Consider the following 22211-nt stretch of genomic DNA (forward strand, 5'->3'; position numbering starts at 1 on the left):
CCCTCATTGTAACTCAGAACAACTGCGAAGGGCCAATCCAGCTCCAAAAGTTCCTCATGGGTCAGCTGAGGCTGTCATTAGGATGGTGTCACAGCCCAACTTCCCCCTCGAACCAATCCTACCTCCTTCTCTTAGACCTCAGGTATTGATCCCAAAGGCATCTCCATAAACTTCCTACATGTGACTAGCAACATCTCCCCAGGGGCAACCCCCAGGCTGGTTCTGTGGCCTGTATATAGGTTCTGACTCAGCATCTGGGAAGCCTCCATTCCAAATGATCCCAGGAACTGTGACAGTCCCCAGAGCCCAGTCACTGTGCATGGCCTCACTCACAGTTACATTTTTTTTCTCTCTCTCTGTCTCTGTCTCTCTCTCTCTCTCATTTTTCTTATCAAATGCATTTGAAACCAATAGTGTGGAAGATATAGGTTTATAAGCAAATAGTTATAGTAATGGGAAAGGTGGTATTACAGAAAAAATGAAGCTCATGCTTAGCTGAAGGAAAGCTTCCTAGAGGAGGGGCCCTTTAAACTGAGTCTTAAAGGATGAATTGGAGTTTGATGGGTAGACAAGGGATGTGGGGAAGACATTCCAGACAGAAGGTACAGCATGCTCAAAAGCTGGCAGGCCTAAAAGGGTGTTGGGTGTGGGAGGAAGGGACAGTGAAACCCAGGACACTAGTAGGGGCAGACCATGCAGAGCCTTATAGGCCACGCTGAGGAACTTGATGTTAAACCAAAGCCATGTTCCAGTGTTGCTCAAACTTCAGCCATTTTGGTACCACACTTTGACAAGGTTTGCCATATCTGAGCCCCACGGGGTCTATTTACTATTCATTTAATATTTTTCTTGAAATGAAATTAATTTATGTTAAAATAAATTTTATATGGCAACAAAAACCAAAACAACAGAAGTATCTTTTGCCAGCAGTAGAAAGTAACTATAAAAAGAAATACAATGGAAACAGAACAGAATAATTAAATTCTACGTAGATATTGCTGTCTGTCAATGTCTTTGAGCCTGAGGTCTGCTTTAGCTGTTCCAAAAGATTAGCAAGCATTATAGAAGCTGAAGAATAGCACCATGCTGAGACTTTCTCCTTGATGTAATCAGAAAACTGGAAGGAGAGGGAAGTGAGGATCATTTTCTCACCATGTAATTCAATGTTCTTTAAAACTGTACCATGTACCATTAAGATCACCTTGAAGTTCCCCTCCCTATCACACTGCTGACTGTGAAAGCACTTGGTAAACAACAAAGTGCCCTACAAATGTGGTTGTTATTACTGCTATACTGCTTGGTCCATTGGCTCAGGTGCAGTCACTTCCACGTAGTTGTACCTTCTTTGGCTCAGTGAAGGTTTCTAAACCAGTGACTTTAGCGACCATCATGCCCCACATTGTGGGGGAGAAAGCAACAAGGGTGGGCTGGGGAAGGGGGCAGAACCTTGGGAATCCCAGGCTCTTAGAACTGGGAGGGCCCTTACAAAGCATCCTATCTTCTCACTTTACAGCTGGGGAAAATGTGACCACAGTAGGGAAATGATTTGTCTAAAGCCACAGAGGGTGTTAGCATTAGCAGTCCAGGGGATGGACAGAGGAGAAAGAATAGCATAGCGTATTGTTTGAGGCTACTGGTCTTCATAGTTGCCATCTGTGAGGCAGAAGAAAATAGAATGTAGGAACAGAGAACAGAGGGGCACTGTCAAAAAATCAACTTTCTTGCCCTGGCTGGTGTTCTCAGTAGTTAGAGTGTTAGCCCGAGCACTGAAGGGTTGCAGGTTCAATTCCTGGTCAAGGGAAAGTGCCTGGGTTGCAGATTTGATCTGGGCCGGGTCAGGGCACATGGGAGAGGCAACCAATGGAAGTGTCTTTCTCACATCGATGATTCTTTCTCTCTCCCTCCCTCCCTCTCTCCCTTCCACTCTCTTTAGAGAGCAATAGAAAAAAAATATCCTTGGGTGAGGATCAACAACAACAACAACAACAAATCGACCCTCTGGGCTGGGCTCCTCAGCTAGGCGCAGAGATTGAAGTGGGCCTTGGGCCTGGGTGGTGGGCAGTAAGGAAAGAGCCTGCAAGGGGCTCAAGTGTTTGCAAAAGATATCCAAAGAAGTGAGGGAGGCCGGCTCAACAGATCTGCTCCAAAGGGCAGTGCCAACTCAGCTGGGACATCCCGGGACTGTGCAAAGCAACCTGGCTTTGGGATTTGCCGCACCTGGGTTCAATCCCGGTTCTCTCATTTTCTAGCTGTATATGACTCTGGGTAAGTCACTGAACTGCTCTGAGCCCCAGTCTCCTCATTGGAGTATGATGTAGGTAATAACAGTACCCACCTCCTGTGATTGTTGCCAGGATCACAAGAAGCAGTATATGCAAAGTGTCACAAACAGGACTTTTCATCATGCTAAGCATTACTTTTCCCCTTCCACCAACTCCCTATACCTCTACAGATAGATTTTCTTCTCTCCTGGCTCCTCCATCCCCCATCCCAGATTTACAGCCAACACATCCCAGCCCTGTGTTCTGTCCTATTCTTGTACTCACCTGACTGTCCCACTTATCCAGCTATGGAGCTCATACGGAGTCTTTCAAGTATTTGCAGATAAGAAAGCTGAGGGAGCATGCTCCAGGGGGTGGGACAGAGACTTCCTTCACCTAGAGACAGTGGGCAGGCCAAGCAGCCTGCACCAGACTGCTGGAGGGAGAGGCCAGCTTTGGCCTGGGAGAGAACAAAAAAAAGGCTCTGGTCTCCTGTGGCGTTAGAAGGCAGTGCCTGAAGCAAGTCCCTTCATTAAAAGCTACTGTAAGGAAGGTTAAATATAACCCTTTCCAGTTGTCTAGGACATAGATTTATGAAATGTCAGAGCTGTGTTAGAATGAGAGAAGATCTTATCTTTGCTCTGTTTTTAGAGAAGAGAAAGGAGGTGATAAAGAAGAGAAAGAACCCTGGACTTTCACCAGTGAGTAGTGGGCAGCCATTGCAGGATTTTGAGCTGCCAGGTCTGTTTTTTAAAGTCTTGCTCTGGCTGAAGAGTGGAGAATAGGCTGGAGAGGGGCAAGAGCAGGAGCAGGGAGCCTAGTCAGAGGGAGAGTGATGGGGGTGCCAGGCCAGGGTGCTAGCTGTGGAGGTGGAAGGAGGGAGCTGACTACAGGGTGGGCCAGGCCTGGATCCCAGGTGAGGGTGGCACCTCCTCCCTTCCCCCCTTCTCAGAACAGGAAAGCTAGCTCCCACTTGCTCTGGTCTTCTCAAGGGCTTGCCCTGTGACTATGAGAAAGGCAACCTGCTCAAAGACGCCCAGACCTGTCACTCCCTTTTAAGGCAGCACTTGGCTAGTCTGTTAGAAAGTTTCTCCTTGTCCACAGGCCCCAGCTCTGCTGCCTGAGCCCCACCTCAGACCCCAATCTACTTCCTTCATCCTGTGACAGCCCCTCAAAGACCTGAAGACCAAAGGCCACATTCCTCAGATTCCTCTCCATGCCAAACAGCACGCAGTCCTCACAGTATTGAGTTCTCAGTTTCCATCTCTCTGCTTTTCAAACTACATTAGCTCATGAACTCCTTTTGAGCCCATTCCTGCCACAAGGGTCCAACCAGAACCCCAGAGACATGGCATAGACTCACCATCTGTCCTACCAGCTACCTCTGCAGCCTTAACTGTAGCTTCGAGTACATTTTCCAGGGCATGAAACTGCAGTGTCACCTCCCCCCCTACCCCACTATCCTCTTCACATAAGCCAGGGAAGGGTCCTGGTGTGGCTAGGGACCCTGAACTTGATTCCACTCAACTGCCAGCGGGTCTGGCTTGAACTTTGATTAGAAGGCATTTGGGACCTTGAAGGCAACCAGTGTGGACAGATGACCAGTGATAGGCACCTCTTTCCTGCTTCTCCCTGCCTCCATGTTTCAGTATTACAAAACAACAACAACAAACAAACAAGAAAAACAAAAAATGCACCCCCCCCCAGCATTTTAGCAGGGATCCAAGAGTGGGTAAACACCAAGATTGACAGACAGTATTTTTCACCATCCACAGGATAACACCTCAGAAGGCATGATACGTCTATTTATCAAAAATAAGAGATACAGTATTCTTAACACATACAATTCCTCGGTCACTTTTATTACCCCTTTAGAATCCCAGCTTATCAGGGTTAGGATGTAATCACATCCATCCTATCCTCCTCCAGAGCCACCCAATTTTGATTTAATTTCACAGCACTTCTACCAAGTGGCCAGCCTGCCCCTCTTTGTAGACCTCTAGAACTAGGGTACCTGCTTCCTCCCAAGATGGCCCAGGTTGCCACAGGAGAGCTCAGTGCAGAAAACACCTCCTCCTAAACAGACCACAATTCCTTCCTTTCTTCTCTGCTGAGCAAGCCACCCTCCTACCCTGAAAGAAGACTCACCTCCTCGGCTCCAGAAGAGGGTGATAGACTCGGCTCTCTCCATCCTAGTGGCGTGGATGGCCAAGACTCCACATCCAGCAAATTCTTATGCAAAGGAGAAGCGTGTGGTGGGCCCACACTGGGGACAGGGAGACGATGGACTCTATGCTGTTCTGAACCCCTTCCCCAGGCTGCTCAATGGGCACCCAGGCACTCTTCCCGATCCCTGTTCCCTAGCACCCTGGCTCGGTCAGTTTGGGCCATTGGTCACATGCTCCAATGCCCGACCAAGTTGTTCCTGGGCTGCCCAGCCCAGGAAAAGTGATGTAGGACTCAAAAAGTGAGTTTCCTCTCTCTCTTTTCCCCTTCCTCCTCACCCCCACCTCCTGCCCACAGCCACACTGGTCCGGTGGGTCCCGTCACAGCAAACCAGTGAAGAGAGCTGTCTGAATTGGTCTAGACTTTCTCTGGGTAAGGTTCTCAAGCCAAAGGCCCAAGTCCGAGCCCCACAGAAGGCTGACCTCCCACTCAGCCGCTGTCCTACAGCAAGGGGAAATGAGCAGGAACTGGCTGTCTGAGTCAGCGCCCCTGGTCTATTGTCACTGCGTGGGCCCCTTCCTTCCCAGAGGAGAGACGTGCACAGAGATAGGCCTTGTTTTTTGCAAGTCTCTCTTACACACACACACTTTCTCTCTTGGCCTGGAAAGAACCAGTGCACCATGGCTGGATGCAATTCAGGTCAGTTTCCCCAGCTCCCATTCAGTACCTACTGTGGCAGATGTCATGCCTACAGCACACAGAGGTCATCTTCCCAAATCCTTACTACAGACAGAAAAGTTAAAGATGACAAGTTCTACTAACAGTGGAGGAAACCGAGTCTCAGAGAGGAAAAGGACTTCCCAAGGTCCAACACTGAGAGAACAGTGAGATTCTGAGTCTAACCTTGCTCTCCATGGCACGAGGTGGAGAACCCTGCTGACCTTCCTCACAGCTTTCTCACCTCTACCCCACTGGCATATTGCAGATTTTAGCAAAGCCTATTTCCTAGGGCACAAAGCATGAGAAAATTGCTGGCTTTAAAACATTTATAACAACCCGGTCCCTGTGGTTCAGTGCTTGAGCGTGGACCCATGCACCAAGAAGTTGCTAGTTAGATTCCTAGTCAGGGCACATGTCTGGGTTTCAGGCTCAATCCCCAGTGGGGGCCGTGCTGGAGGCAGCCAATCAATATTTCTCTCTCATCAATGTTTCTATCTCTTTCTCCCTCTCCCTCTTCTCTCAAAAAATCAATTAAAATATTAAAAAAAACACACAAAAATCCCCAAACATTTATAACATACCTTGTTCAAATTTGTTTTTGTGTGTTTAGAAAGACAAGGGCCCAAAAAACAAGTCATATGTGCCTGACGCTCCTTACAAAGGGATCCCATGACCATACTGGCAAAATGAGCAAAGGAGCAAGGGCTGGGCCTTGTCCCAGTGACCATCGTCTAATTGGAAAAGAGGCATGGTGCATTCTTACTCACAGAGTGAAAAGAGCCCAGCTAGAGCTTTTTTTTTTTTTGGTTTTTTTCCGAGATGCAGAGACAGGGAAGCAGCTTGAGGGAAGGAGTTGGGAGCCTCCCCTGGAAGAGCCACTATGTTGCCTCGAGGGTACTGCACACATCCTGTACTGACCACACTAAATTCCTCGAAGGCAGGGGCAGGACTGTGGATCTCTGGAGTCCCAACTTCAGAACATATTTGTATGGTTTGGTACAAAATAACATCTAAAAAGACTGAGGTGAAATTTGCAGACAAGGAAAATGCATCTTGTCAGGAGAGGGCTAGTTTCTAGGAGCAAGGACCGGTTGACATCATCAACTGCATTCAAGAATTTAAGTAAGTTGAGGCCCAGGCAGTGAATGTTCTCTGTGGCAACACTGAGAGGGTGACCTTGGTCAGGCCAGCTTCCCAGAGACCAGACCTGCTTTCCAGAGGCCAGACCACAGCCAGTTAAGGAGGGAAATGGGAGGGGAATGGAGACACTTCTCAGGAAATCTGGCTGTGGTTAGAGAGAAAAGAGATAAGAGCCATCACTGGAGGGAGAGGCAGAGCTATGGCTGGGAGTTAGATGTTGTCGGGATGGGACAGATGCTGTGTGCTTTTAAGTTGAGAAGCTTCCACAAAAACTGCCTCTCACCCTACCTGCCATACTCCCTGCTGGCTGGACTTCATCTCAGACCAATTAAATCAGAATTTCTCAGCGGTAGGATCCAGGCATTGACTGTTTTAAATCTCCCCAGGCTGAGAGCCATGGCACTATTTATTGGTAGAGACTCAAGTCCAGTCTTAGCCCAGCTGGTGGGTGGAGGGCAAAGACCACCTGACTGTCTTAGCTTCTTCACGTTGACAGATTAACACAGTGACAAAGAAGACAGTCTTGGGAACCTTACTATCGGGCTAGAATCCCAGTCTCTCCTGTGTGCCCTTGGACACATTGCTTAAACTCTCTGAGCTTCAAGTTCTAATCTATAGATTAATTGCATAATTTATAGGTTCTCATCTATATATACCCTTTAGGAGGTAGTAAAAGTACATGTACCATAAGGTTGTTGTATGGGTCAAATGAGTAAACAATATCTGTAAAGTGCTCAGAGTGTTACCTGTCTTGATAGAAGCTATGCTAGGACTGGTCTGTGTCTTCTAGGGCTGCATGTGTAAAAATAAAAAGAAAATCTTACCATCTGCAACAGCATGATGGCAAGATACCATACCTAGAGAGTATTATAATACCTAGAGGGCATTATGCTAAGAGAAATAAGTCAGTCAGAGAAAAACAAATACCATATAATTTTACTTATATGTGGAATCTAAAGAACAAAATAACTGAACAAACAAAATAGGAACTGATTCATAGACACAGAGAACACACTGATGGTTGCCAGATGGGAGGAGGCTTAGGGGGCCAGGTGAAGGAATTGAGATGTACAAATTGGTAGTTGCAAAATAGTCAAAGAGATGTAAAGTACAGCATAGGGAATATAGTTGATAATATTGTAATAACTATCTATGGTGCCAGGTGGGTACTAGACTTATCAGGGAAATCACTTCATAAATTATATAAATGTCTAACTACTATGCTGTACACCTGAAGCTAATATAATACTGAATGTCAACTATAATTTAAAAAGTTATAAATGATTATCATATGCCAGTAAATTAAAAAGCATAATAAAATACTGTAAGTACAATTTGATCTCAACAATGTAAGTATTCAAAGAAACATTACTGGAAGGAAATGTATCACACTTTAATCAGGGTCTAAAAATTTATCTTAAGAAATAACCAGAGCTGGGTAAAATGGACTATATTTAAAAAACAAAACAATGTTGTTGGTCCTGCCTTTGACTTGGTCTACCATCAGCCATCAACCTTGGCCTGCCTCCCACAGCCCTGAGTCTGTCATCCCTTCAAAAGCCACTTCTCACCTGAGTCCCTCTGGGCTGAAGCTGGCTATTGTTGGTATGATAGGAGCTGCCACTGTGTGTGGCCAGAGCCACATCACTTCAGATGAAAGAGTCAGATTAGAGTCTCAGCTGATATTTGTCTTTTGTTCTGCCAACTCAAGTTTTTGAGTTCCTTTGGCTGGAGTCAGGGAAAACTATTGTCCCAGGGTGGGTAAATGGTTAGTGTGTGTCAGTTTCCATAACACGGATTTTTTTGGGGGGGGGATTGGAGGCCTGACGATGATGGGGGTGGGGACTGGTTTCATCTTCAGAGCCATCAGTGCCACCTTGGGCTCTGTGGATTAGGACTCTGGCTTGGGTGGCCACCGAAAGAGACCTCAACCTTTCCAGTTTTGCTCTTTCCCTTGAGCAGATAGCTCAGATCCCCAAAGCCAGGCCCTGGAGCACCCAGAGAATAAGAGGGAGCTGGTGACAGAAGCAAAGGTAACAGATGTCCAGGTAAACAGTCATGGTGCAGGGGTGGGGTAGTCAAGAGTCTGGGAAGAAAGAGGGTGGAACATCAGTGTTCAGCAATTTAAACCAGGGAAGAAGTGTGAGGAGCTAAGCCATAGAAGCCAGAAATCCCAGAAGCCAGGTCCCTGAAGCCAGGCCCCCAAAGCAGGAGCAAGGTCCCAGGCTAGGTCAGAATATTTCAAAGGAGCAGTGTGCTAGAGATGGTATGTGCCTTTTACGTCCTGTGTGGCAGTGGGGGATGCACATCTCCTCTGAGGCAAGCCTAAAGCCTAAACAGCAGACCTCTCCCACCTTCTTGACCTCCAGGTCTACAAATTCCACAAAAGGAATTCATGGAGGTGGCTCTGTGCCACCCTCTCCAATGCCAGAAACAACTCAGAACACACTCTGCACAGATGGCAGGGAACAATTGGAAGCCTGCTCCTGCTCCTGGGACCCCACAGCCCTTCATATATGCTCTTGGAGAATTTGACAGGAGATTGACTTTCAAAATAGAAAATCTGCTGTTGAGAGAGATGAAGATTCCATGAAAGACCGTTTACTCCAAAGGGATGCAGGTGGCAGTTAGGAGGCCATATTAGCCTAGCTTGTTTGGAAGTACTGCCTGGAGGTGATGCAGAACTGACCTGTAGTTGTGCAGGACCCTCCACCAAGGATATCTTTCCTTGTCATCTCAAGCATCATTTTTGCCTCTTCTCAATGCCAGAGCCTTGTCTGGTTTCTCCCAGCTTGATAATGGTCATATGGACATGGACATGTGGCACAGAATGTCTCCATCAAGGTGATGAGGAAATCCTAGAGGGCATGAATATAACTCTGAGCAGTAGTGATGGCAGTGTGGGTGGGTGGGTAAAACAGCTGGATTGTGGCCCACATTAATCTCTGAGGCTGGGTGACCTTAGGCACATCACTTCACTTCTATGGGTCTGTAAAATGAAAGGTTTGTAGATGAGTGGTTTCCAAGTGCACATTTCACCTTTATTAAAATACCTGGGTCCCACCATAGTAAACAAGAAGTCTGCTGTTTAATGTTGACATGTAAAAACAGTAATATATACACACTGTGCTCCCTGAAAACTCCCTGCACACCCTTCTCAGCACCTGTTGAGAAGCCCTGCATCAGTGATCCCTAGGAGCCCTCCTACTCTGACACTTTGAAGCAGCAATAATGGCAGCACACTGTGCTCCTTGGTTACTACACGTCAGATGCTTCACATGCATGTCATCCTCACAACCACCCTATGAAGTAGGTCCTGTTCATACCACCAGACCAAGGAGAAAGCAGAGGCTCCAAGAGCTTAGTTCACTTGCCTAAATGTACACAGCTCATAAGAGTTTGGCTGAGAACCTAAGCAGCTGTGGAAGCCTTCCCTGTATTCTTTATCAATTATTCTAATCTTTCCATGAAGTTTAAGCATTTTAGAGGAGGAGAAAAACCCACATCATTTCCCCAATTATTCCCCAACCATGGCTAAACCAGAAAACTTCACTTGCTTAATCAAATTTCAATGGCACCCAGCACTCAGAGAAGACAAGGCAGCTGCTACTTGAAGCCACCCAACAGAACAGGCCCAGCCTGGCTTTGTTGTCAACTACTGTGGGACAGTGGAAAACAGTACCTAATACTTTGGTTTCAGAGTATTTGTATATATCCCATGATAAGGTGTTCCAGTGTGCAGCATTTTATACCTCACAAAGCCCTTGAAAATCTCCCACATCATTTGCTCCTTGTCACAGCCCCATAAGGTAATGGTGGTGATTACTGTTATTCTCACATTGCAGATGAAGAAATTGAGGATACAATGGTGAAATAACTTTCCTCAAAGGACCAAAGTAAGGGTCAGAGCTTGGATTCAAACCTGAGGTTGCCCACAGGAAATCCACACATCTCATTCCCTGCGGCTGCTTCTACTTTTGCATTTATGTCTTTTGAGTGTGTTTGCTGGCTTAGGGAAATGATATGATTTGGTCTCTCAGCTTGACAGAATAATTTGTCAGTGTAATTGTCTTATGTGTTAATGGTTTTTATTTTTCACTGCACGAACAACATTAATGGAAGGCTAAGGGAAAAAAATTTTCACCAAGCCTGCCACCTGCAATCAATCAAGTTTTCCTTTTTCCACAATTCCCTTTCAGTCCTCGATCACATACAGACATACTTTTGATAGGGTTTCTAAAGCTCAGCATAGATACATTTTGTATGTTATTCTTTATTATAAGCATTGTCCATGTTACTCAAGTCTTCATAATTAGCTCTTTAGTGGTTCTACCATGCTTCAGTAAGATTGGATACATCAGATTGACTCAGACGTTCCCTTGTTATTTGATGTTAGGATGGCCACTGTACTTTTTTAAATCCACTATTTGCTTCCTTCTAGCTCTGGCCCAGGGAATGTGGGAGTATCATGATTGGCCTCAAAACCCAGGGCCTGTGCCTCTACCTCCAACACATCACTCAGTGTGGGAGGTGAGGAATACCAGGAAATATTTTGTTTGGTGGTCTAGAGTTTCAACTTCTTCCATACCTTCCAATGGGCTCATTAAGTTGGGTTAGGAAATACATCTCTGGGAGGGAGCTTCCCAAAGGATATGGGGTGCTTGACTCCCTTATAAGTCTCTGCCACTTTAGCGTCTAGCATACAGAAATCAAGGATTGTGAGAATTCAATAGGCTCGTGAATATGATAAGGCCAGGTCAACTATGAAACGCCTTTCAAATGCAATGAGATGATTTCTTCGTTTTGTTGAGGCACAGAGAAGAGTATAGTGGACCCATTTTCATCTTTAAACACAGGTTACCTTGCTCCCACAGTGTTAGTGCAGTTGCTTGAGGAAGGGTGGTGTTGTAAAGCAGCATGATACCAGCTCTCCCTGCAGCTGAAGCCCCTCTCAACATCTGATTTAGGTCTAAATTTAAGAATCCCCTCACTTTCCTGCTAGCTCAGGAATCCTCAGCTCTAGCTCCTGGACCCAACACAGAGCCTTCAATGAGTTCAATTATTCCAACAACACAAATGTGCCATCAAGGAGACATATGGTGGGACTTCTATAAGGCTAGGAATTGCAGTCCTGGTTGCTATAGAGATTTGCTAGCCCTTCCAGAAGAGAGCCACAAAATCCTCCTTTCACCACACCCGTTCTCCAGGGTTACTAACTCTTGCCACAGATGCAAAGATACTGAGAAGCACATAGCAAGGTATAATAGATATAAGCTTGACAGTTGGACAGATTTGGGTTAAAATCCAGGCTCTGCAACTTCCTGGTTATCAAATCATGGTGCAGCTCCCACCCTGAGTCTCAGTTTTTTCATTTGTAAAATGGCATCAACAGTCTCCATCTGGAGGTTGTTTTGAGGGTTAAGTAAAGTTGTGGATGGGAAGTGCTGGCAGAAAATAAGTGTGTCATATTGGTTCCCTTTCCCTCCTCTGTGGGACACTAGGTCAAATAGATGGCTCCTGTATGCATAAGCATGCACATGCTGTGTAGTCAGGATGGTGCAAGTACATATCCCCCTTCCCATACAGATTCACAGGGTAATAGGGCCACACTTATTCAAGAGGTGAAAGGGAATGGGAAAGTTGGGGAGAAATCAATTCCAACTCATGATCCTGGCAGAAAAGTCTTTCCGGCTTCAAAGCAATCTATGCCCTAAGGTTGTGTTAGGCTTCCACAGGCTGTGACTATCCTACCGCTACCCCACCCTCACCCCATGCCCACCCACTTTGCAGCTGCACTGGCTGCTGGGATCAGCTTAGCCTGGCTGCTCCCTGTGGTCCCCCATAAATGCTAGGCTCTTTTCTCGTTACATTCTCAGGGCAAGACCCATGGTGCTCCCCCATCTGCAACCATAAGCACTCTTCTTTCACTTGAAAATCAATTCTAACTTTCTAAAAGCTTTCCTAGCTATCTCACACCACATCTTCCCAACCACCCTGGGAATGTGTGTTAAGGATGTCCTCTAAGAATATGTAGCTTTTTATAGGTGAAGAGTGGAGGTAGCAGAGGAGAGTGACTTGTCTAAGATCACTCTGCTTATGCATGGGCAAGAGAGATCAGAACCCAAGCCTTCCAAGGCCTGGTCAATGGCTCTTTTCCACCCATGGTTAAACAAGTTTTAACCATTGTCCTCGAAAAAAGCTCACATTTTACTAAGGGAGATAAACATATAATAACAACCAATAAAATGACAATGCCTGAAAGAAGCCAATCTGAAAAGGCTATGTACTGTACGATTCCAACTATATGACATTCTGGAAAAGGCAAAACTATGGAAACAGTAAAAGGATCAGTGGTTGTCTGAGGCTGGTGGGTGAGGAGGGTGGGATGGAGGAGCCCAGAGGATTTTTAGGGCAATGGAAATACTCTGTATGATACTATAATGGTGGATACATGTCATTATACATTTGTCCAAACCCATAGAATATACAACACCAAGAGTGAACCTTAATGTAACTTAGGGACTCTGGGTGATTATGAAGTGTTCTTCAATTGTAACAAATGTATCACCCTGGAAGATGTTGATCATGGGGGAGGCTAAGCATGTGTTGGGGCAGGGGGTATATGGGAAATCTCTATACTTTCTGTTCAATTTTGCTGTAAACTTAAAACTGCTCTGTAAACTTAAAACTGCTCATAATAATAATAATAAAACAATGCCAGCAATGATAAAATTATGTACAAGTCACTAAATTAGTACAGAGGAGGGAAAGATGAACTCTGCTAATTTTGTATGGGGGAAGGAGGTCAGTCAAGGAAGTCTTCAGAGAAAAGTGACACCTGGTCAGGGTTTTGAAGGATGAACATAAATTTGCAAAGAGAAAATGGGAGTTACGGGGGAGGAGGGGTTCCATGGAGAGGAAAGTGCATTTGTGAAAACATGAGAGTATTGAAAGGGCATGGTGTATTTGGTAAACCACAAGTCAGTCAAGAAGTTCAACAGGATAATGAAGTTCAACAGAAAGTGACAGGAGGTAAGGTTGGAGGAGTAGGTGAGGCCCGATAATGGAAGGTCTCTAAGTTGTGCTAAGGACCATATACTTTACCCAGTTTCTACTGGTGCTTCCCAATCCTCAGGCAATTATGTCTCACATATCAACTTTTTCCATTTCCATTCACCACCTGTACTATTATTTACTTAACCATTTTATTTAAAAAGGCTCACTTTGAAAACAATCTTGCCCTAATTAAACATATATGAGAAACCATGGTTTGATTTACTAGCTATATTTTTTCTAATACACAGTAAAATATATATAAACTCTGAAAGGCAACAGAAGTTTTCTCTATGTCACTTGCAAATGAACCCCTGAGCCACCTCGGACAAGCAGGGCATATGTTGGGAGCAATCCTGATCTCCCTTCCTCAAATTAGGAAGGCTCAGGTTCATAGCAAGGAAGTGCAGGACCAGATAACTCTGATAACTCTGCTAAGCATGGCCAGGAGGAGGGAAAAAGTGGAGACAGGGAGCCCAGTTCTAGAGTGGGTCAGAATTTACAAAAGTCTAGACTCTGGCATTGACAGGGGGACAACAGGAGGGTCTGCCAAATCAGAGGAAGACTCAACAATAAGTACTTGTTGGATATATGTATGGATGAGTGAAAATTGTAAGTGTGAGGCGAGGGAGACAGAGGAGAGAAGGATGGCTCCCAGGTTTCTAGTCTGGGTTACTGGAGAGATGGTGGTGTCACCAAGATAAAATGGAGGAGAGAATGGGGAGATTTTCTGCAGGGATGGAGGGTAGTGCAAGAAGATGTGCTTAGCTGAGAATGAGGTTCTTATGGGACATTCAGGTGGAGATGGAGACTATGTTAGTCTGAGCTGGAGATAGACATTTGCAGGCCAAGCCTATGGGAGTGGCCTCTGGGTGTGGCTTTAATCACTGGGGAAGAGGACATAGAGTGAGACACAGGCCCGAGACAGAGCTCTGAGGAAAGGACATTTGCGAGGAAGGGTGCGCAACAGAAGAGACGCTTTCTTCATCCATGAACTTTCCTGCTGACTTCACCTTCTCTCTTAGACCATTAGCTGTTTCCTGTGCTTGTCTCTTCTCCTTGACCAGTCTGTGGGCAGCCTGGGGTAGGGAGGCTAACCAGTTTCTCTATAGATAGCCTAGTGGGGGTGAATGTTCAACCAAGGCTTCTGGGACTGCCTAGGGGTGGCAAATGAGCAGTGCAGTGCTGAGGGAAGGCGAGGGTCAGGAACCAGAAGGGAGAGAGGGAGCAGTGGTCATGAGGCCACCTCCTCATGCTGCCAGAAGCTGGCCAGGTACCTACTACCTCCAGGATGACCCTGGATTGGAGCTGGTATTGAAGATGCAGAGCAATTTTTAAACAATGAAATGGCAGCCAATAACTGTCCTGAGCTGCAGCACCAACAGTTATGCAGAAAGTTATCGTCAGGCTCCTGTAGTGGGCTGTACAGAGCATCTCCATTGAACACCAGCAGGTCCTGAGTCTCCAGCTCTATGGCAGAGAAGCAGGATGCTTTGAGATGGTGGTTGGTTCGTCTACCTAATGATGGCCTTAGAAGAGTATGTTCACAGAAGATTCCAAAGAAACTTCAACACCCAGAACCTTTGCCATTGGCTTAAGAACCCAAATTCTACCCATTCAGGAGGCCAAACCAGGCTCTGTTCTGGCAGGAGGGCCCCAAGGCCAGTTAGCCTGCCTGCCAGCACATCCCAAGTCACTTTCCTGTAGCCTCCGTCCCTCACACACCTTGTGAGACCCCATTTGGGAGATGCTTCTAGGACTGCTGACCCTGGACAACTCCTCTCAACTACATGGTCAGCCGAGTCCCCAGAAAAAGGCAGAGGCAACTCTCTGGGCCTAAGCATGGCACACTTTGGGCAAGACACCGATCTGTTTGTTGCTTTCTTATGGTAAACTTGAGTTAAACTTCACGAAAACTTCCCCTTCATTCCTATTGGCCTGAACAGTGGATGAGGTCCTCCCAAACAGGTACAAAAAACCCCATGGGCTTCTCTCTGAAGAGGGGTGCTAAGAAGGGCAAAGAGGGGGCACCATCAATGTGAAGGGACTAGGGCAGGATACCCCTGGCAGAGCACCCCATGCATGTGGCCTGATCTGAGGCAGCAGTGGAAGGTGCTTCCCAGTGGCCAAGGAACAGGCAGGAGGGAAAAGAGTTGGTGGTGGGTGAATGGGATAAGAGAAACTGAGTCCACATGCTGTTGCACTGCCTGGGAAGGCAAGTTAGGAAAAGTTGTCTCCAGATTCTGCCTACCTGATTTCCATACTCTTAGCATCTAAGAAAGTGTCATTGGGGGGAATTACACCAGCATCTTGAGTACATGTCTGGAGAGGGCCAAGGGGCAAAGCAGAGCACACCCAAGTTAGGAGGGCAACAACTCAAGGCTGCCACATGCTGCTGTCACCCATGCAGTAAGGAGAGCTCCCTGCTGGGGCTGGGGCAGGAGATGGGGGCAGGGCATTACACAGCAAGAAACAGATTCATCGTCTGGTTGGGTCTGTGCATGCAGCATGGGAGGTAGAGCCAGGAGAGGTGTAGGTGTACAGTGTGGGTAGGAGGTGGGCTGGGGGAGATGAAAGCCTGAATAACAAAGGAGGCTCAGAAAGGATAAGCCATGCATGTTTCCAGGTCTCTGCCTACAGGATCCAGACAGAAAGCACAGTCTTAGCAATAAACTTCAGTTCACGCACGTTGCTCATTTCCCTGACACTCCAGCCACCCTCCAGAGGCTGCAGGGGGTTGCTGGCAAAGAGGCTGGCCCCTGAAAGCTTAGGAACATTTGATTTATGCAATTCAGGCTGGCTCGCGAGAGCAGGGGAGCAGGGAGTTCACTCGCATCTCCCTTGGGCTCTCTCCCCGCCCCCTGCCAGCTCCTGTGAGTCACACCAAGGGTCAGGGGCCCCAAGGCTGCAGCTGAGGAGGCCCTGGCTGCAAGAGCCGCGAAAAAAGGAGGGAAGGGAAGAGAATACCTGTTGCTGAATGCATCCTGCTTTGGTTCTTACTCCTCGGTTGCTTGTGGTGAGAGTTGCCCATCATTCTGTTCTGGACTGGCAGCCGCCCCGTAGCTGCCGCTGCTGCCTCCGCCTCCTCCTCTTTTTCCTCCTCCTCCTCCTCCTCTTCCTCCTCCTCCTCCCCCTCCTCCCTCTCCTCCACCCTCCTCCTCCCCTCCTCCTCCTCCTCCTCCTTCTGCTCCTCCCCCTCCTCCTTTTCTGCCTGTGCTCCTCCCCAGGTGCTTACATCACCTCAGCTTTGCTTCTCACACACATGGTTCATCCAAATCCCACTTGTGCCCTGGCACACAATTGTCCAGACCTAACCCTCTCACTTGGACTACAGCTTGCTAGGAGCTTCTCTCAGCCTCTCTCACTCTCCTGCTCTTCCTCTCTCTCCCTCCCTCCCTCCCTCCCTCTCTCCCTCCCTCTCTTTTTCTCTGTCTCTCCGTCCCCCTCCCCCTTGCTTAGTGCTCCACTCAGGTTGAGCTGCCCAGGTTCCAGAAGAACCCTAGCAAGCCCTGAGCATGGCCCCTGCCTCATCTGGCTCTGCACATGGGGCCAGCACGGGAACTCTCGGAGACCCGACTTGCCTGCCCTCACTGTCCCTGGCTGCCTCTGCTCTCAGCGTTGTCATTTCTGCTGCCGCGAGCTCACATGTCTGCAGAAGCTCACAGGAGCGAGGGGCCAATAACAGAGCCTAATCCAGGAGTGTGACAGGGACCAGTGAAGGAATGTGCTACCCAGGAATTCTAAGTGACACAGCTCTCTGCTCCACTGGGGGATGGGTCCAGTTCTGTAAGTGACAGCTGCCAATGGACTCTGGGCTCCAGTCTTGACAGAGACTTGGAGAAATCAGGGCAGAGCATGAGGCTGCCAGGTTGCAAGCTTGGGGTTAACTAGCTGGATGCCTCTTGTATGCCTAATGTGGCCACTAGGCATACCTGCCTCCTTGTCAGGCACACCTGAAGCCCTACTCCACTCATCCCCCTCTCGAGTGCTTTGCCTCCCTTGGGGGAGGGCAGAGCTGGCAGCCCAGAGATACACAGACTGGAACTGGGACCTTCAGCAGCCAATGAGAGGGTCCTTCCATGAGTCCCACTGTAAATCTATGGGCACACTCTCAATCTCTCTCTCTCTCTCTCTCTCTCTCTCTCACACACACACACACACACATGTGCATGCGCACATGCAGCTGATCACTAGAAGTGCTGCAGTCCTGTGGGATAAGTGACACAGGGCAGGTTGTGCTGGCTCAGCAGCTTATTCTAGCTTCAATAGCCTGGCAGCAAGGAAGGGCCGTGGTTCCTGGAATCAACTCTGCCACAGCTAGACAACCTTGTGTGACTTCACTTTACTTAACAGAGTTGTGGTACTGCCCAACATTAATGTCATCAGATACCTGCTCATGCTGACAGGAGACCTGTCTGTCATAGTCACAGCACAGGGCAGGTGCTGGTCCAGCTAGAGTGTCAGTTTGGCAGACTTGGGGCACGGTGCCACCCAGAAAGCAGAACTTTCTGACTTTAGGGCAAGACGTTTCAAGTGGGGCCCATCTGTCCATCCATCCATCCATCCACCCATCCATCCATCCATCCCCCCATCCATACACCCACTCACCCAACCAGTCATTTGGTCATTCTTTCAACAGTTCCTAATGATCTGCTCTGGCCAGGTAGGCCACAAAGGTATAAGTCACCACATATCCACACACCATGACAGTACAGTGTGATCACTGCTATACCAGGGAAAGAATCCACATATTGTGGGAGCACCAAAGAGAAACTTCTTCATTATGGAAGGGCAGGAGTTACTGTCCCAGAGGAGGTGACACTTGGGCCGGGTCATGAAGGATGAAGCAGAGTTGGCCAGACACAGAAAGGTGAAGGGCTAAATATTTTGTATATTACTCCTGCTAAGAACCATTCCTGCCAGGCCCCCAGCTGTAAAGGGTCTCTTCAGTTTTCTTCAACAATTCCACACATCTCTTCAGGTCTACCTCTGTGCCAGGCCAAGGCTACAAAGAGAGGCAGGCACTGCCTCCAAGGCTCCCCAGCTTAGTGGCAGAGACACAATTATACAGAGAAGTCATAGGATTGTGTGATCCATGCTTGAGTTTGCAGCTCATTGTAGAATGTGGCAGGGGGCCTCCAAGGGGACTTGTCAAAAGCCAGAAAAGAGGACTTGTGAAACAGAGGTCCCAGAGCAAGTGTGAAGGGCCAAGAGTGAAGCAATTTGGGAAAATTGATTTATGAATATGGTAAAATCTTGAAGGTGAGGTTTGAGAAATGTTTGGTCCTTGCTCTCTTATCTACTTGGGATGGGTCCTAGATATGAGCCTTGATTGGTTCAAAATTATCAACATGGACTGAAAAAAGGTTAGAGAGGCTGGAAGAGATAGAACCATGACAACTTGAGATCGTTCTAAACTGTCCACCCTGAAAATCAAAACAGAATTGAATTCAACTGGGTTGTGTACTTGGGATCTCAGATTACATTTCCAGGGACCAGGTGAGGAAGGTTGACTAGGAACAGGAGTGCTTTGGAAGGGTATGGGGAGAGGCTGAGGAATAAGTGACTGATCACAAACTGAACACGCCCGTATATCCACTACTCAGGTCAAGAAACAGCCTGACCAGGACTGCAGAGACAGTTTTTAGCCATTATTACAGATCTTCTCACAACAGGCCAGTAGGAAGGTGCTTTACAGACACTGAAACCGAGGCTGAGAAAGGGGAGGCAGTTTGGCCAAGGTCCCCATTGGCTCCTCCCACTAGTTCTACACATGTGTTCAAGTGGTTCCCAGAGTAGAAAAACCACTGAAAGTGAACAGTAAACACAAAACCCCTCCTTTCTCCCTATGTCTCCCCCACCTTGTCATTCTTCTCTGGCCTCTTCCTGTTGAGCACCTCATAATGGGAGTCTACACCTTGTGTCCCAGGTCCTCACCTCCCCCTTTCTGTTGGCCCTGCTGCATCCCCAGCCCTTCCTCATCTCCAAATGGAGCTCCCCTCACTTAGTCATTAGTGTCCCAGTGGCCACAGCCAGTAGCTGTTTCAGCATATTTTGTCACTGGGCCTCCCTGCTCTGTTTGCCACTGGGGATTACACACTCCTTGGCAAAATGAACCCAATCAGTACATGGGGCAGCTAGGATTTGAACCCCTCTCTGACTTTCTCCAAATTCAGTACCTTCTCCACCATATCCCTCTTTATCATCTGAAGTGGATGGGGAATGCCTTTGGACGTCTTTAATACTTTCTTCTGCCTCCTCTAGCTATTTACTGAGTCCTGTAAGTTATTCCTTAGAACTGTCCCATAGACAAGCTTCTCAGTGTCACCTCCACTTCCCTCACCCTGGTCCCAGCCACCATTATCCCTCTCTTGGACCACTACACTGAGCTCCCTGATTCCACCCCTGCATCCTGTAATCTGTTCTTTACAAAGCAGCTAAAGTGAGCTTTTACAAATATAAACCAAATAACTTAAGTCCATTTCTAGGAACTTTCCAATGATTTGCTGTTGAAAGTGTCACATCCACAGTCTCCAGCCAATACTCAAGGCCCACCCCATCTGAACTCTTCACCCTCTTTCTTTATTCCCCAAAATAAAGCCTTTTGCCCACTCACTCTACTGACTACTAGTTCTGTTCTTTACCTTGTCCCTGTGATTTATCACTCCAGGGTAAAACAAGCAGTGAAGGCTTTGGAGTCAGAGAAATCTGGATTCAAATCCTCACTCTGCCATTTCTACCTGTTTGACCCTGCAGTTACTTAACTTTCCCAGCCTCCATTTCCTCAACATCTAACTTACAGGCACCAGGCACAGAGTGGGTGCTTGCCAAAAACTGCTTCGCATCCCTTTCTCACTATCTCTCCCTACTGTTCCCATATCCTATAACTCCTCAAGCTTCAAACCCTACCATCCCATGAAAACCCTCTCCCCAGAACCCACCCAGTCTGTCTGCAGTGCTCTCACCCCCTCCTTGGTACGTTCAGCCTTGGCAGTCTGAGCCACTCATTCGTCCCTAAACATAGATGTCCTAAACTTGTTAGAAATCTTCCATGTGCTCATGAACCTTCTCTGTCCCAGAAGCTTCTGAGTTTCTTGAGATGGGTCAAACTTGAGTCTCTGAGTATGCCCTGTGTAGGGCCTGGCACAGAGGGTGTTTCAGTGTTCGTGGATGAATTAGCACGGGTCAAGCCACCCTCCCCATGTAAACTCTTTCCCCCCTCCTCTTCTTCCTACCTCTCTTTTGCTCCTTGACAATCCTTCCAAAAGTTCCACATGCTTGGTCCTTGTGCCCCCACCAACCCAAGAGTTCTCTCAAAATGTTCACATCCATTCCTACTTATCAGGTGGACATCCAGGCTGTGTGTGGTGCTGTAGGCAGCTGTTTTGACTATGGAAATGTGTTAAACCAACTGTCCTTTGCACTGAGCGTTGTGCTGGAGGTGGGAGCCAGCTGAGATGCAGTGGCTTTAGGAGAGGGCTTAGATCCCCTGCCGTATTTCCCTGTGGAGTTCAGGAGGAAAGGGTTTCTTTCTGGCATATGTGAAAGTTGAGCCAGGCCAAGAGCATCTGTGTCTGTCAAGGAGAGAGGGCCAGACCCACCATTCACCCGGACCCTCACCCAACTTGGTGCCTTAGATGCACCAAGAGGGGGGAAGAGAAGTCTGAGGCCTGAAATAAGTCACTCGGGGGTCCATTTCCCCAAACTGATAGTGTTTAAGGCTCATTGTTGTCATCTCATCAGCCATGTCCAGCTATACTCAGTGTTGGGGGGTACAGAGCAGTACTTTCTCTAGCCTATATTCTGGACCCCAAGAGCCAGCTTGTCACTTTAGTCACACTCTCTCTTACTCCTTACAACCACCCTGTGACTGCAGAATTTTAGAGCCCATTCTCCAGCTGAAGAAATGGAGTTAGGAAAAGAGATGGACCTGGTAAGTGGCATGGTTAAGACTAAAATCCAAGTTAAGTTGACTCCAAAGCTGATTCTTTGTCTGCTGGCCCCGTCTGCCAAGAACTGCATACACTCTACCCCGGGTGGGGTGTCTATAGGTACAAGTTCCATAAGGAGAAGTGAATTCTAAATCACAGTTTCTACTCTGGCTCCAGCAAGCTATAACCAACCAGAAGCTGGCCCTTGGCAGTTCATGTAGGGTCCTGTACTGGAGACACTTTCCAACTGTGTGTCAGTCACAGTCCCTCAAGCCTAAAGCACCAACTTCTCTTTCAGTTCCAAATAAGTGCTGTCTGTTTTCTATTCCTTCTGTCTGGAATGATTTTTCTTCCACCTCCATATCTGTTTCTGAAAAGTCATATAATTTCTCAAGACCCAGCCTACTCCTCCATGAAGTTTTCTCTCAGTCTTGCAGCCAGAAGCAAACTCAGCTCTGCATGGCCATATACTCTTCGTGAACGTCAGGTCCTTTGCATATGCCTCCTTGTCCTGCTTCAAGCCCTTTCCCATCTCTCCAAATGTAAACAACCTTCTCTTATGTTTATTCCCACAGCACAATACAATGTTCCCTGAAGTGCAGTACACATTTGCTAGTGGTGCATGAGGTCATGCTATGAGAAGGAATTTTAGATATACATGGATGAGCTTTTTAAGTTTATTAGCCATGTATTTTTCTAATGCGTATTAGACTCTAATAATAATAATTAGAGGAAAAAACATGCATAAAATGTGTAATTTTTTGAGTATTCAAGGCTGAATTAAATGAATTGGTGTCTGTGAAGCAGATTGAATGATTTATACTTTCCTACTGGGCTGTTGTAAGAAGAACTGCAATGATGGCTAAAAACTGCCCTGAGGAAGGCTTCTGCAGACCTGGTCAGGCTCAGCTTCTTGATCTGGGTAGTGGGTTCATGGGTA

The 22211-nt window shown here is 47.3% G+C and overlaps 1 protein-coding gene across 4 annotated transcripts in view; it reads right to left on the bottom strand.

Moving 5' to 3' along the window:
- The window catches only part of NHSL2 (NHS like 2), a gene marked incomplete at its 5' end in the record, with an annotated part of 299412 nt that overhangs the window by 74517 nt on the left and 202684 nt on the right, over positions 1-22211 (bottom strand). Inside the window, one exon of one of the 4 annotated variants that reach the window (XM_081125820.1) lies at positions 16308-16378. The exons of 2 other annotated variants lie outside the window; for them this stretch is intronic. In XM_081125820.1, coding sequence (XP_080981946.1) covers positions 16308-16374 — 67 coding nt within the window. Of the gene's footprint in view, positions 1-16307; positions 16379-22211 lie in introns of those variants that run through there. One more of the 4 variants, XM_081125821.1, reaches the window with a different exon arrangement.

This window comes from Miniopterus schreibersii, assembly GCF_964146895.1.
Source record: "Miniopterus schreibersii genome assembly, chromosome: X".
Classification (NCBI taxonomy): Eukaryota; Metazoa; Chordata; class Mammalia; order Chiroptera; family Miniopteridae; genus Miniopterus; species Miniopterus schreibersii.